Below are 14,804 nucleotides of genomic sequence, written 5' to 3'. Positions count from 1 at the left end.
TAAAGACTTGATTAAACTATCTGTTACAAGTCCTACGCAGCCATACTGTTCCTGTAACTAACAGAACTTCAAGGTGAATACCAACACCTTCAATTTCTTTGTTAAATCTGCCGTAGCTTGCTGATATGTTAAGACTGACACAAGATAAAAGAAAGCAGTTCAAAAATATGTATATATTAGTAGTGTTAGTAAAGAGGCCAAGGCTTGACTTCAGACTGTCAAGCTATACAAGAAGAAGAGGAGTACTGTTAGTAATATTGAAAAGTTCAGCTTATGTCAATCATACTGAAGCTTTTTAAAATAATTTAAGCTTCCAATTACAGCAAAAAACACCTATCTTTTTTCACTGATCAGTACAAGCATTATTATATTAATTTAACTCTGAAAAAGGAAGGGAAAAGCAATTATTAGAACAAATCCAATTCCTTACATATGGAAAAATGACATGCCTTAAAATGGTGCTAGCTTCCTTATCCTCTGGAGAGATACATCAGATGACTAGAAAATAGATAGATAGTTTAGCCTAAATACCATTCTAAATCAATATAACTTTACTAGAACAAAATGAATCACAATTAAAATTTTCTTCAGATATATTTTTGAATATCACAGACGTAAAAATTGTACACAAGTACTACAAATACACACAAAAAGTGATTATCAGATCTGTGTATTTTAATAAATATTATATCAGGAAGCGACAATTTTCAGACAACACAGTGCAATGTGACGGTAAAATGTATAGTACACATTGAACATTTACAGTTGCATTAGATCACTGAAAATTAAATTTAAAGTACCTTGTAAAATACAAATCATTACAGTACAAAGCATTCATTCCCTCAATGTTACTGAATGCTTCACAACAGCTATATGGAATGAAATATGATTGGAAATGAAAACAAAAAAGTCAGTAGTCAAAACTCTATTCTCATTTCAATGTAAAATTAGTTACATCCCAGAACTTCATGACATGGATGTTGTAACTAAAATTAAACACAGTTTAAGTTCGCATACTCCAGTATACAGTAATAGTTTTTGTATATTTTCTCAGCAGAAAAATGCAGAAACTTATATAACATACAAATTCACAATCTATGTGGAGAAAAATGTATTTCATTAGCAATTAATACATTAACAAGAAGTTACATGATGAAAATATCTGACAAATAGCAGGACAGCTGCATGGCCCAAGACTGGAATTAGTGCTCAGATGCATTTCTTAACGAAATTTGTAACATGTTTTTAGCACTTAATATATATACAAATTGATCATTACATAATTCAATTAAGGTTTCTATTGGTTTTTGTCTCACAATCTTACTATGAGATTTTTGGATGGTGGAGTTAGAATGGCCATAAAAGGTGCATCAGGAAGAACTAAATGGGAATCAGTTGTGGTTATTTTTAAGATATTATTTTTAAATATTATTTACAAGGATTTAACACAGGATCCAATATATACTCACCAAAGTAAAATATAGTGTTCCTTGAAATGCAGAATTTAGCATCTGCTTTCTCCATGTCACTTACTTCCCTCATAATGCCAACACATTTGGACCAAATTTCCTTTTTCACATTCTCACACACATACACACTGCTCACTGAAAACACTAGCTTAAATATTTATTAGGTACTAGTCACTATATTGAACTATATGGTCATTCAAATTTCTTCACAATACCTGCACACAGGGTTTACCAAATTCTCATTTTATTGTTCTGGAATTGAAAACAGAAGTAATCAGTGGCTCAAAGTTTCCCATTGTGGCTTAGAACTGGAAACCTGTTGGATAATGATTTTAACTTCCATTGTTAGGTTATAAGAGGTGAGAAAAATGTAAAAGTTAGGGGAATATTTGTTGTTTCTTACTGTATTCAATCAAATGATTTAATTTTCTTTCCAAGTTGTCTAAATTACAGTTTTAAAGGCAGATTTGTTTGACGTAAATACGTCTATACGGAAGGATCATTCGGCAAAGAAGTGTAATGAAAACGTGTAACGAAAATGTATAAGAACCATATCAACAAATCGACAACAATGGTTAGCTTGCGTGCATTGTTGTTACCTAGAAAACGTCATCTGTTTACTCGGCACTGTTGTGTTATATTACTGCCGTGAACAATCCGCTTTCGTAACAAGATGGATAACATTGAAGATAACATTACATTAATTTACATTACATTTTATTATTATTAGTTTTCTGTCTAATGACAGGTCCATATATTATGAACAGGATCCTTCCAACCCCTTCAGGTTGTCAGGGACCTGCTCATACATATATACATTCTTGGCAGATGATCAGAAGTGGTTTGCCATTGCCTTCTTCTGTGTGTGTGATTGGAGTAATTGTTGGGATGCCACGGAGAAACCGGGGAAGCCCCTGGAGGAAAACTCCGTGATGCCTAGACCACAGCCTTGCCCAACACAAGTTATAAATCTGAGCACCACCGGGAATTGAACCCAGGACCCCAGTATTACAAGGCTAGTGTTCTGACCGCTAGACCACCGTGGCGAATACATTACATTACAGAGACGTAAATATAATTTAAATACAGAGACGTATTTACTTCAACTTCTCCGGAACCGCGGTTCCACTGTCAATTTTTTTACGAGAAATGAACATGTCATTATTATTTTGCACATCAACTTAATTATGTCAGTCAAATCTTGAATCTTTTACACTTCGAACTCAAATTCTTATAAAAGTAACTCCATGGACAAACTAATCAATCACACATATTTGAATAACTTTTAATGCAGTTGACTTGTGCCAGTTTTAATGTTATAAATGTGACTGCATTAAGTGACAAGATGGAAAGTGTATTATGTATCAACCTTACACTGCCATGCAGGGCAAACTTTCTTTCTATATGTGATTAACACATGTCTACTTTTATCACAAAGAAGTCTTCTAATACTTGTATCTAATTTATATTCAAAATCAGGGCCAAAATCCAATAGAAGATAATATTAACGTATTACTGGACAAATATTTTTAAAATGTTATATTAGTTTTGTAACATGGGTAGTGATCCAGGATAGACACTACTTGAGCTGAATGCCCCAGATACATGTTAACTGTGACATGGTTTTCACAGCACACTCTCTGTCCATCCTTCTGGCCATAGTCAGTGTATGAATTTATCAGTATCATGTTTTGCATTGAATTCACCATAATGGAAGTAAAAGTCACTATTCTGCAGGACCAGAATAGGAATTTACAATGTAACAATTTAATTAAATCTAAACCCTTGTAAAACAATTCTATTTGTTTTCAAATATGCAGAATTTGGGGGGGGGGGAGGTGTAAAAACATGTGGTGCTGAATTTTAATTGAAATATCCTCCCAGTTGCCCTCATGCAGGGAAAGGTTGATGACCCCTATTGTAGGTCATCTGTATTTAAAGTGTAAGAAAATTAAACAGTACAAACCAGTCATGGTCTTATAGATTGACATCCCTATATTATTTAATACTTTCTTTCATTTTCAAGCTATCAGCTGGTATTTTTGTTTCAAGCAAGCTAGTGTAAGTAGTTCTGTTCTTGTGGTTAGAGAAATATCAGATATAGAATTGCTACACAAGAAGTGAGGAGAAAATAGAATCACCATTTATTTAAGTTTTCCCAGTAATTTCTGAAATACTTTCATTAATGTGTAAATATATTGTTCCCAAGTAAACACACAGTCAATAGAAGTTTCACATTCATACAAGATAATTGTGGTAGAGTAGTATAATTGTATACAAATATTGTAATCCTGGATTGTTTAGCTTTCCAAGATTGCTATTGTAATACAAACTTCTTCCTGCTGGGTCAGATAATTTTCTAATTTATGATATGCTACATTCTAATTTACAGACGTTTGGGACACATATTCTGCATTCAAACAAAGGAGTCTATTGACTAGTAAATATTTACATATAGCTATATATTTTTTTTACTACATATAAATTTTATTATTAAATATTCTAAACTCTAACATGGCAGCTTTCACTTATAAATAATAATAACCTATTATTTATATCTTTCTAACTCCCTCAAAAATATTTGTTTATTGTTTAAAAATAATTGTCCACTCTCCTTTCTTAGAGCAATACTAACTGTTATTAATATTAAAAACTGCAAGAAAGCTCGTACATCTATAAACATGGAAATGATAACTGTCACAGAAATCTGGGGATTCTAAAATAGTGCATGTTTATATAAATACTGATTATTCATTAGAATGTGTTAAGTTTCTATTATGCTGTTCGAGAAAAGTGAAAATTAGTGTTGGATGGTATCAACATGTGTGATGGATCAAACAGACTCTAGGTATCAGTAACAAAGACAGTGTCTTAACTCTCTTGTCTCCCTGAATTTTAACTATGTATTTCTGTTTATACATTATAATTAGAAGTGGTGACAAGAGTGTTGAATTTTGACAGGTTTAAAGTACTTGTTTCCCAAAAGTGCAAGGCTTCATTTGAGTGAGTTCTTATTTCTCATATATTACTATATATATTCCAAAGAGGCACTCCATTTTGCTTAGGGCTTCAAAGGTAGTGAGTCCATCGATTGAATAGTATTCCTACTCTTCTGAGGTAGAAATGGTATTATTAATATATACACTGATATCATTTTGACACATGAAAATATGACATCAAAACGTTTCCACTTTTATTGATACAAATATTATACAGATAAATATTGAACTTCTGATGAAAATCCTGCTTTGGAAAAGAGCAGACTGCAAGACAGTATGTATACAATATCACATTTTAAAAGTCCACTTTTTCAGCAACATAACTGAAAGCAGTTAAGTGATTAACATTCATGTTATACTGGCAAGAAAACTATATCTCTGAAAATACTTATATATACTGATGGTGGTCTATATTTAACATACACCTCTGATTTACTAAATTTTAAAAATTGCTTTTACAGTTTCCATTATGATTACTTCTTGCCTAGCTTTATTATCAGCAAGCACACAAAACTGTGAAATTTGGAACACACATTAGAATGCCTACTGATGCACTCATTATATCAATAACACAACCTCAAGTCTGAAGGCTTCACTAACATTCTAGAGGCACATGCAGATGGAGAGCCTGGATGGAATATTTCTGATGAGTCTCCAAGAAATTGTCTTTTTAATGGCATGAAAAGTCTCCCTTGGGTTCTGTTATGATAAAACATCTCTCAGGAACATAACTTTCTCAAACCTATTTTTAGAATTGAGGTTGACTTTATCAGCAGCATCTGTAAAATCTGCATTTGTTCTGAGAAAGAAGAAAAAGTCTCATAGGTGGTGGGGATGAAGATGCTCAAGGCTTCCCTCGGCCCCTCCAGCCTATCAGCCAACCCAAAACAACTGTCACTAGTGAAGGTTATCACTACCAAAATTCCTATAAAAATGGCTAAGTGGCTGGAGGGGAATGTAGAGGAACATGAAGTGGGAAGTATAACAGCGTGAGGGAGATGTGGATGGGATCAATCCATGGATCGTTCTCCTGTGGCCTCAGTATAGGCCTTGATTAAACTGCTGTCTTTTCATACATTCATTATTAACATTGTGACAAACCAGGACTTTAACTTCATAATAAATTGATACACTGAAACAAAAATATTGATACACTGAAACAAAAATATTGACTATAGAAATGAACAGCTGTGGACCTGTATCATAAATGTAGCATTATAATAATAGTTCCTCCTCAAAGATTTAGAACATAAAAATGTCATCAATCAATATGTGAATTGAAATATTGGAGTGACATTGTCATGTAATGTTAATTCCTTGCTTTCAGCAAATGGACATTTTTATTGAAAGTTATACTGCAAATGTAATGAAATGCTATTAATGATTGCTACAAAAATATGTTACCAAATCACGATTTATGTGAAAGAGATATGAACATTATGCCCCTCAAAGAGAGCTGTTATAACTCTTCACCTAGGCAATGCACCATCTCTGTTTGAAATGACCACTTAAATTTCAGGAGCAATGAATTCTATAATAGGACATTTTAGTCAATTGATAATATGCATCAGAAAATGTTAACTCTGGAAAGATCACTCAGGTCTGTAAAATAGGAACAGTAAAATATGTCACTTATGCACAGCTGACTGTATTAAACTTCTCAATGTTATAGTATATTTTGCAACTATGTTTATAAAAACTGTTAAAACATTTTAACAAAAGATGATGTTATGATAAGGAACTCTATTTCATCACATATTCCATATAGTCTGCCCATTTCCCTCTCATTATGGAAGTTCCATGAGTGGATAGATTTATTCCCCCTCCCTTCCTAGTTCTCTGCTTTTCATATCGTTCCATACTGTATAAGATAAAGGCAAAGTTTCCCCATTTGCCTAATATGTCATTAAAGCACACATAAGTAGGGAGATACAGCACTATGCATTCATTATTAACCCCACAGTTATATGGAGATGAAGGTCAGAGTTATTATGTTAAATAATACTTGCAATTGCTCGCAATTACCAGAATTCAGATGTTTTGGCAATCAAGGTGGAGGAGAGGGAACAGGAGTAGAACACAATTTGGAGGCCATCAATTGTCTTCTGGGTTGAGATGCCATGTAGTCTTGTCAGTAGAAACCAACATTTTGGATGAACATACTGCCTCTATCCCCAGGTTTAACCATGACCCATAAGACCACAACCGTCATCTTCAAAGCTGCAAGAACCTGAAATCTCACAATGTGTAGGTCCCATTCACCAGACAGTAGCTTTCTATAAACATGTGGTGGAACTTAGTTACATTATGGTAGCATATATCATATACATTTGTTCATATTTTAAATGAATGTAAGCTTGATAATTATCTATAAAAGAAAAATGTATTTACATATATGAAATTTAGAACATAAATTTCGAAATTCTTCAGGTTATACCAGGTGGTGCACAAATCTGATGCTTTTATAAGAAACAGTAAAAGTGAACAGCTCAATATATATGAATGAAACTTCAAACTGAATAAATACTTTCGTACACAACATTGAGTTTCATTCACATCTGCTCAGCTATTCATTTTCACCATTGTCTTTAATTTTTTGCACCATCTAGTACAGTGTCAAATAACAGGAAGATTAATGAACTGAAAAGCACGTGGAAGTAGTTGTAGCCTAATTTAAGGTACTAATCCAGCATTTGGGTTAACTGAAGAAAATTACAAAAACCTGCCAGGTTACCTTATCTTCAGGCAGAGATTTAAATCGGAGACCTCTTGAATGTGAAGTGTAAATGCTAACACTTCATTACAACACATGATGAAATGTATGATTCTCATAATGGTACCCATGTAGAATTTCATAGCAGACCAACACCAGTACTTATGACTAGTTATCCGACTGTAGACAAGACAGAAAATTAGAAGCTGGTGACTTGACAAGTCTGAGTGGCCACAGTGTTGTTCTGTTTTGAAAAGAAACATCAGACATCTCGGAGGAAATGACCAGCTCAATCATAGAAATCATTTATATCCTGAACACAAATACTGTAATTTATCTGAAACATTAAGAAATGTCTCCAAAGTAAACTAATTAACACTGCCATGAAAACCGCAAACATGTTTCAGATAACATTATATTAAAAACTGTTCACGTTTTAATTAACCATGAGAGACGACTACCATTATAGACCACAAAGCTGACTTAAACTGTTATCAGCAAAATATGATCATCATATATTTTGTATCAAACACAGTGCAGTCTTGTATTATTTTCCCAGGTGTTCAGCAACAAATACAAAATTGAATTCACATATTTTCTATATGTGTAATTCATCATGAATTCCTGGAAGTCTAGTGAACTGTGTGCACTGTGACAAAATTCATATGAAATAAAATCTGTCTGAAGGTCACAAAATAGGTATTTATTTATTTAATTTTGTTTTATAGCAGTTTTTACTTACAGACCATCCTTCATATCACACAAATTTTCTGATCAGGTCTATTTGCTGATTTATTCAGTTCCTATTTTTAGCAACTGTTATTGTACAAGATGTACTTGAGAGGACTATGAAGTAAAGAAGAAGGCAGTGTCCAAATGGAATGCAAGGTATGTAAAACTATATCTAATAACAGTAGAAGTCAGCATATTCAAATTCTGTACAGCAATTAATAAAATGGAAAACTATAAACTGCACTGTATCTTCTAAAACATTTCAATTTCAAGTATGTTATATGTTAGAAAAGATGCTAAAATGTTACAAAAATGTTAATTCTTTGGTATTGGTAACTTTTTACCTTTTTAAAACATAGCAAATCAAATACACTCTGGCATTTTTTTGATCTATAATTTTACCTTTCCTATCATGCTCTTATTTCCTTTATTCCTCCAGAAAAGTAATAATGTAGTACATACAATAAGTAGGCCACAGTCACATATTCTGTAGTCAATTTACAACTGTAACATCTTTAAAAGACTTGCAGAAAAGGAGTAGAACATTAAAATACAGAACAAAACAACACAAACAGAAACAATTTTTAGAAGATTCAAAATCTGGTTTCACGTATTCATAAAATCTGTAACAAAGTATGCCATACATAGCAGTAACATAAAGCAATAAACAACGTAATGACTAGAACATTTATCTACATGGCTCATCCTATAATGCACAAAGGAATATCTCATTAACACACATTTCAGTGGTACTGCTACAAAAAACAAATTTATTTTATAATTAAGAAAGGATCTGAGAACACTGTGCATTTTAGAATGATTACAGTGGTAGAATGTATCTGGAAAGATTATCATAATATCCAGAGAATGAAAAATGATTTGTGCAGTCACTGCAAGATTGAACGGGAAATAGTCATCTTTCTGTTATGTGTTCTGTTTACTAATTAAGTACAAATGAAGTTTATAATCGGTATTACATTTTGATCTGAAACTACTACAGTCTGCAACTGTAATCTTGAGACTTGCGGGATGAGGAAGTGGGGTGAAGGAGGAAGGAGGAAAGATAGTGTATGCCTTTAACGCTACGGACTTACTGCATTCCTTGCAAGTCTCAAGATTACAGTCATGGACTGTATGTATCCAAAAATGTAATTAAATATGAGGTGTATGCAATCATAGAGTTGATGGCGAAGAGACAACTGATTAATTAAAAGAATTTTAATGTAAACAGAATGTGTGATCACTAGTAGGGCGAAGCAGCACAACTGTGCAAGGAACTCAGAACTGTCAGTAGTGTAAACATGGTAAAACTGAATGTTTGTTTAATCTTTTAATTTATCAGATTGTAATGTAACTGTAAGTTGCTTCCAGGAATTTCAAATCTTTTAAAATACAGTGAAGTTTGAAACAATGTTTGTAACTTCCATGGATTCAAATGTCTAGCACATGCCCTACTTTTCACATTCTTGACAACCAGAGAGCAATGTTTATGAAGTACCAGTACACTGTACACAAAGTGACTGAATTTTCTTCTGCCTAAATTTTAAAGCAATCTGGACCATATCTCCTTAACCAAAACACATTTGATGGTTCTCATCACTTGGTTTTGTGTCTGGTCTAAACTGTGCAAGTAAACATCTCAGTAAAAGAAAAGTTCCAATTACAATACTATTCTCTCTACTAAATATGCCTGTTTCACCTTAATGTGCAACTGATTTAAGAGGCTTGTGAATTAGTACAGCAGAAACTGCAAGAAAGTCAGTATGTGAGGTGTCTTCAGACGCATATAATACAAATACAGTTTCCAGTACATACACCCCACTATTCATGTGGAAAGACTAAAAATAAGTTCAATACTTCAGATCTACTTAAAACATGTAACACATACTTGTAATGTAAAATCAACATTATAATGTAAAGATCTAAACTTCTGTCACCTTTTGTAAAGGTAATTTCAGATCTGAGGGAACTTTCTTCATACCTTAAGACATTTATATTTTTCCCATAATGTACTATGCTTGAAAACATTTTGCTTTCTTATGAATATATGTAAAATTTTAATGAAGTAATGTTATTTCATAGAGTGAAATATTTTCTGCGTTGGTTATTGTTTACAGTTAACAAAGAAGAGCATATATGAAAAATCTAACTGAATAATATAAACCATTTAATTCTCCAAAATGGACAATAACATTTTAGGTAGTATTGAAAAACCAACAAAGATTTTGGTAATATCTGCAGTAATTTACATCATACATTTTCAGTTATCATTTAGAACTCAACATATATTTGAGCTGCTGAAAAGAAAACGATATTATAAAAAGAAAAAGGTGTGCAATAAGCTTTGCCTTAAATGCATTACTGATCATCATCAACCCATCCATTCCCTAACAGCTGACACATTAATTACAACAAAAGAATGTGATAAAGAATTAGGTTCTAGTCCTCCTGTGATGCAACAAATCTGCATTAAAATGATCCTATTAGGCATGAGAAGTAACCCATGGCTGTATTACTGCATATGATACACCAGAAATGCATATTGTTTTTGTTGGCATCAGATACTGAGAGTTTCTTAGGTATTCTTACACATCCTGGTATGGGAAACTAATGATGGTACATCATCCATCATGGTAGAATCTTTAAGAACAAACTGAAAGAAATGTAATCTATGATGATGAGAGTACTGCAATATTTTTTATGCCATGACATGAAAAGAGAGCTCAGACACCATCTTCCAAAACCAAAATAATACACCGTCAAAATCAAACATTCAACTTGCAGAGACCAATAACAACATTTATACTGTCCTTTCTGTTATCTGCCTTATTGTTTTTATATTATTTTAAAAATAATTTTCATCTACTTTCTTCTGTGACAATTTTTAAAATACCTCAGATGTCTTTATATCACCACTTCCTTCATAAATATTGTATTTTTTGTTGTGCTGTTTACCACACTTCACATTTATTTTTTGGATTCATCTTGGATCCAACCGGACAGGAGAATTCTTGGGAAAATTCTGGCAGATTAGATAGAGGACCAATAACACGGAACTGAGGTGGTGAATGGGGGTCTTTCTCAATCTGCAAATTTGTTGCCTCATCTGTACTAGAGGAACACCATACCTATAAAAAAATTTATGATTCTAGCAGATATTCCTTCAGTAGTTTAGTACATTATAAAAGCGTCACTATTACAGCAATAGTGTACATTGTTCCATTGCTCAAATAATATATAATTAACTACATAGAACAGAGTCCATGTCCAGCAGCTGATACTTGGCCACTGGATCCTATTCCGAGCCAGACGAATCCAACATACAACCTTATTACACAAGTAATTTTTTAGGACAAATATGCCTGGATCTCTCAAAAATCCTTTACCCTTCATATTTCCTGACAAAAATTTTGCATTATTTTATCATAGCCGCATGCATTCTATATGCCCCACCAATCTCACCTGCCTTGACTTAATCATCCTAATAATATTTGGCACATGTAAGAGTGCATGCACACACTAGAACACTATTTCCTAAAAGCTATTTCTCTCCTTTACTTACCTGTGCAAAACTAAGAAAGAAGAGTTGTTTGTGAGTAAGATTTAGACCTGGTATTGGTAGTTCTTCATGATGTGTAGATGCCCACTTAAGATATGCGTGGTATGCTGCCTTCAAGCCTCCATTGTCAGCTATATTTTCTCCTGAAATTAATCCCTTACGATTATCATGAAGGTGTATTTTCTTCTTCAAAAATAATGATTAATAATAATTAGCTGGTTAAAAAATAATAATTAATACACAGATATTATATTTTCACAATAAAAACGTACAAAAATGTAACACACTTTTTTAAATTAAAGGAGTATATGATAATGTTTATGAGAAACATTTTACTGAACTCAAGTAGGGGGCCAAACAGATAGGGTTCCTGTCTTCTTCCATTTTACCTGAGGATCGAAGCAGAAGTCAGCTTCCAAAACGTTGTGATTTTATTTTTATTTGTAATTTAGACGATGGACAATGTAAAAGAAACAGTTTTACAGATTACAACACACCATCATAAATCTTCAGATTTCAAGGTTATAACAGTTCAGAATACACTAATGGTTTTGGTCAGATGTTTAAAAAGTTTTTTGATTCTTGGATTGGTAAAATAACATTGTAGTTTCTGAATCCCCCACAAGAAAAGGGAATGGCTGCCACTTTGTGCATATGCACACACAAACATACATACAACTAATTTTAATGTAACAATAATGCAAGATTTGAGGTTTTCACAGCAGTAAGTCTGAATATGGTTGTCTCCTGGGTTGTTGCACCATGTAGTCTGGTAGAAGTTTACAGACGTTTTAGAGGTCCTTGCTGCCTCCATCATCAGGGCGATGAACTCTGAAACGTCGGTAAAATTTTACCAGACTACATGGTGCAACAACCCAGAAGACAATCATCTAACAATAATGCATCTTGAACAGAAAAGTGTACAAGCTCACTAGTTACTACTGCAAATGTTAATACCAGTCAGTCATACCATGTTGCTGAATGTTGTTCATACCTAGAGTTTGTCTGCCATTCAAGTGTTTGTTGTTGACTTCATAATTTGAGTACTGGTCCACAACACATTCAGTGCGCTCCTTAAATTTTGCTATTGTTTTGTTGTTCCACCACTGGTGCAGGTTTCCATTTTGATCATATTCCCTTCCTGAAGGAAAGGAATTCCATCACTTACACAATGTTGTTCTACAACTTGAAAACTAAAAAAGAGAGCAGTACTGAAAGAAATTAAGTGAAACTAATACACTGTGATCACATAAAACGAATAATATTTTACTGCTCTAAGTCATAAATAAAAACACTAAAAGAACTACAGGTGCAAATGTGAGTAATTTTACATTTTATAAAATCATGTATGAGCACTGTTTAATAAATAAGTTTAAAAAATAACAAGGAACAATAAACAAACCCTCTTTTATCCTGTTCAATCCTTTGAAAATAAATAAATATTTGCAACCACAAGTGCACCTCATGACATATTATTATGGCTTCTTTACTGAGCCAAAGACATGAAAATTATAGGGCACAGGCTCCAGACTGCATGATGGATGCGTGAGACATTCCCACAAAAACAATTCAGGGTTCTAGTCATTAAACTAAGCATAGTGTTACCCCTCCATACAAGTGTATCTGAGATATAAGGTTCTTACAGTGGAGAAAACGTTGGTTGTTTGAAGTTCTCATCATGGTGATCTACCCTGAAGATGGAGGCAGTACATTTCACCAAAATATTTGTAACCACCTACAAATCTATGCAGCATCATAAGACAGAAATCACAATCAACATCTTCACCAGTGTGATAATCTCATCATTATAATCTGTCCATCTCAATAAAACCTGTTAATAACTCTAGTAATTGTGATGGTTACCTTGGTCATCAAAGGCATGGGTGAGCTCGTGACCCATCACAACTCCCATGCCACCAAAATTTAGTGATCGTGGATGATCAATGTCATAGAATGGAGCCTGTAATATTCCAGCAGGGAATACAATCTGGTTTTTGGTCGGTGTGTAGTAGGCATTCACTGTTGGCGGGGTCATGCCCCACCTAAACCACAAGATAATATTATTAAAAGTAATTTCAATATGGACTATAAGTTCAAAAACAAAGGGACAAATTTTGAAGAAATGTATGGAGACCACCTCATTAATTTCTGATAACCCTACACCAGGCTTGACAGTCTTTGCCTGTTGGTTAAATTGATTTGAATTTTATTGATTTATGGAAGAGTAATCTGGATATAAAACAACTACAAATGTGAAGCTGTCTATTGGATATTGCTAAAAAAAATATCGTAAATATCTTCACATAGAAAATTTTCTTCAGACAGACTAGTAATGATGTCAAACTCTGATACTAAGAAACAATACTTGACACAGATTTTCTGTAACATATTATTCCACTTAAATAACAGAATATTTATATGTACTCTGAGTGATACCATAATAATCAAAGCCAGTAAATTATATTTTTTCATTGTGTTCTGCATTTTTAATGGTGTACCAGTGTATTACTGAAGTAGTACCATGATTTCTAGACAAATGATAGTACTACATGTTTTATAAAATATGTAATTATGAACTTTGTAACTTAATGTGTTTTGTGTGACCTGACTGATAAATGCACTAGTCATCTCCAATGTAATGCAATGAAATTGTACCTGGTCTTGTTCACTGGCTGGTCAAGTTTCTCCACATTACGACGTAAGTTATACTGATTCACACGTAGGTTGTTTTCAAAGTATTCATACTGACGAATATCTAAATCCTTGTACTTATCATCCAGCTGATCAGGGTTAAGGATATAATTTGGAAAACCTGGAAATAAAATTTGAAGATTTCCATCACATTTTGATTTGTATAAGAAATTTACTACATCTACACTTCAAGGGCATATCTTCCTCCAGCAATATAGTTTCAGCTATGCGAGGTGAAACATACTTAAAAAGCTAACAACAGTAAGTTATTCTCTGTTCATAAAAAAATAATTTAAATTCTAGTACTAGGTACTTCCAATGATTGTATATGTTCATAAGCCTGAATCCTGTTTTTAAATATAATTTAAGTCAAATTCTCTGCAAATAATGTTTTATGTCAGATCCATGAAACAGAAATATGTTTGCTACACATCTGGTAGTCAAGTAGTTTGTGAACTTTTCGTCAGCAACTAAGTATATGCATACATGGACAGACAGCAAGAAGAAATGTGATCCGGCATGTGTATTCAGTCAATGAATCTTATTAACATCAGAACTTGGCACAGCTGGATGATTTGTGTATTGGCTTGGCAAGACATTCTCACTAATTTATGATATGATTATGATATATGATAAGGGAC

The 14,804-nt window shown here is 33.2% G+C and overlaps 1 protein-coding gene across 4 annotated transcripts in view; it reads right to left on the bottom strand.

Moving 5' to 3' along the window:
- Positions 1-910: 910 nt before the first annotated feature.
- Nep3 (M13 family metallopeptidase neprilysin 3) overlaps positions 911-14,804 on the bottom strand; it is a 122,101-nt gene continuing 108,207 nt past the window's right edge. For all 4 annotated transcript variants that reach the window (XM_087351109.1, XM_022059951.2, XM_022059952.2 and 1 more), the window contains exons 11-15: positions 14,128-14,284; positions 13,336-13,514; positions 12,467-12,613; positions 11,476-11,615; positions 911-11,041 (exon numbers count right to left, since the gene is read on the bottom strand). In XM_087351109.1, the coding sequence (XP_087207235.1) occupies positions 10,865-11,041; positions 11,476-11,615; positions 12,467-12,613; positions 13,336-13,514; positions 14,128-14,284 (800 nt within the window). In that variant the 3' untranslated portion in view covers positions 911-10,864. The remainder of the gene's footprint in view (positions 11,042-11,475; positions 11,616-12,466; positions 12,614-13,335; positions 13,515-14,127; positions 14,285-14,804) is intronic.

Source organism: Zootermopsis nevadensis, unplaced genomic scaffold, assembly GCF_977971745.1.
Source record: "Zootermopsis nevadensis isolate Lab colony 2312 unplaced genomic scaffold, Znev_1.0 Znev_ptg000018l, whole genome shotgun sequence".
Lineage (NCBI taxonomy): Eukaryota > Metazoa > Arthropoda > Insecta > Blattodea > Termopsidae > Zootermopsis > Zootermopsis nevadensis.
The sequence above is the reverse complement of the archived record's forward strand: the minus strand, read 5'-3'. Positions and strand labels throughout refer to the sequence as shown.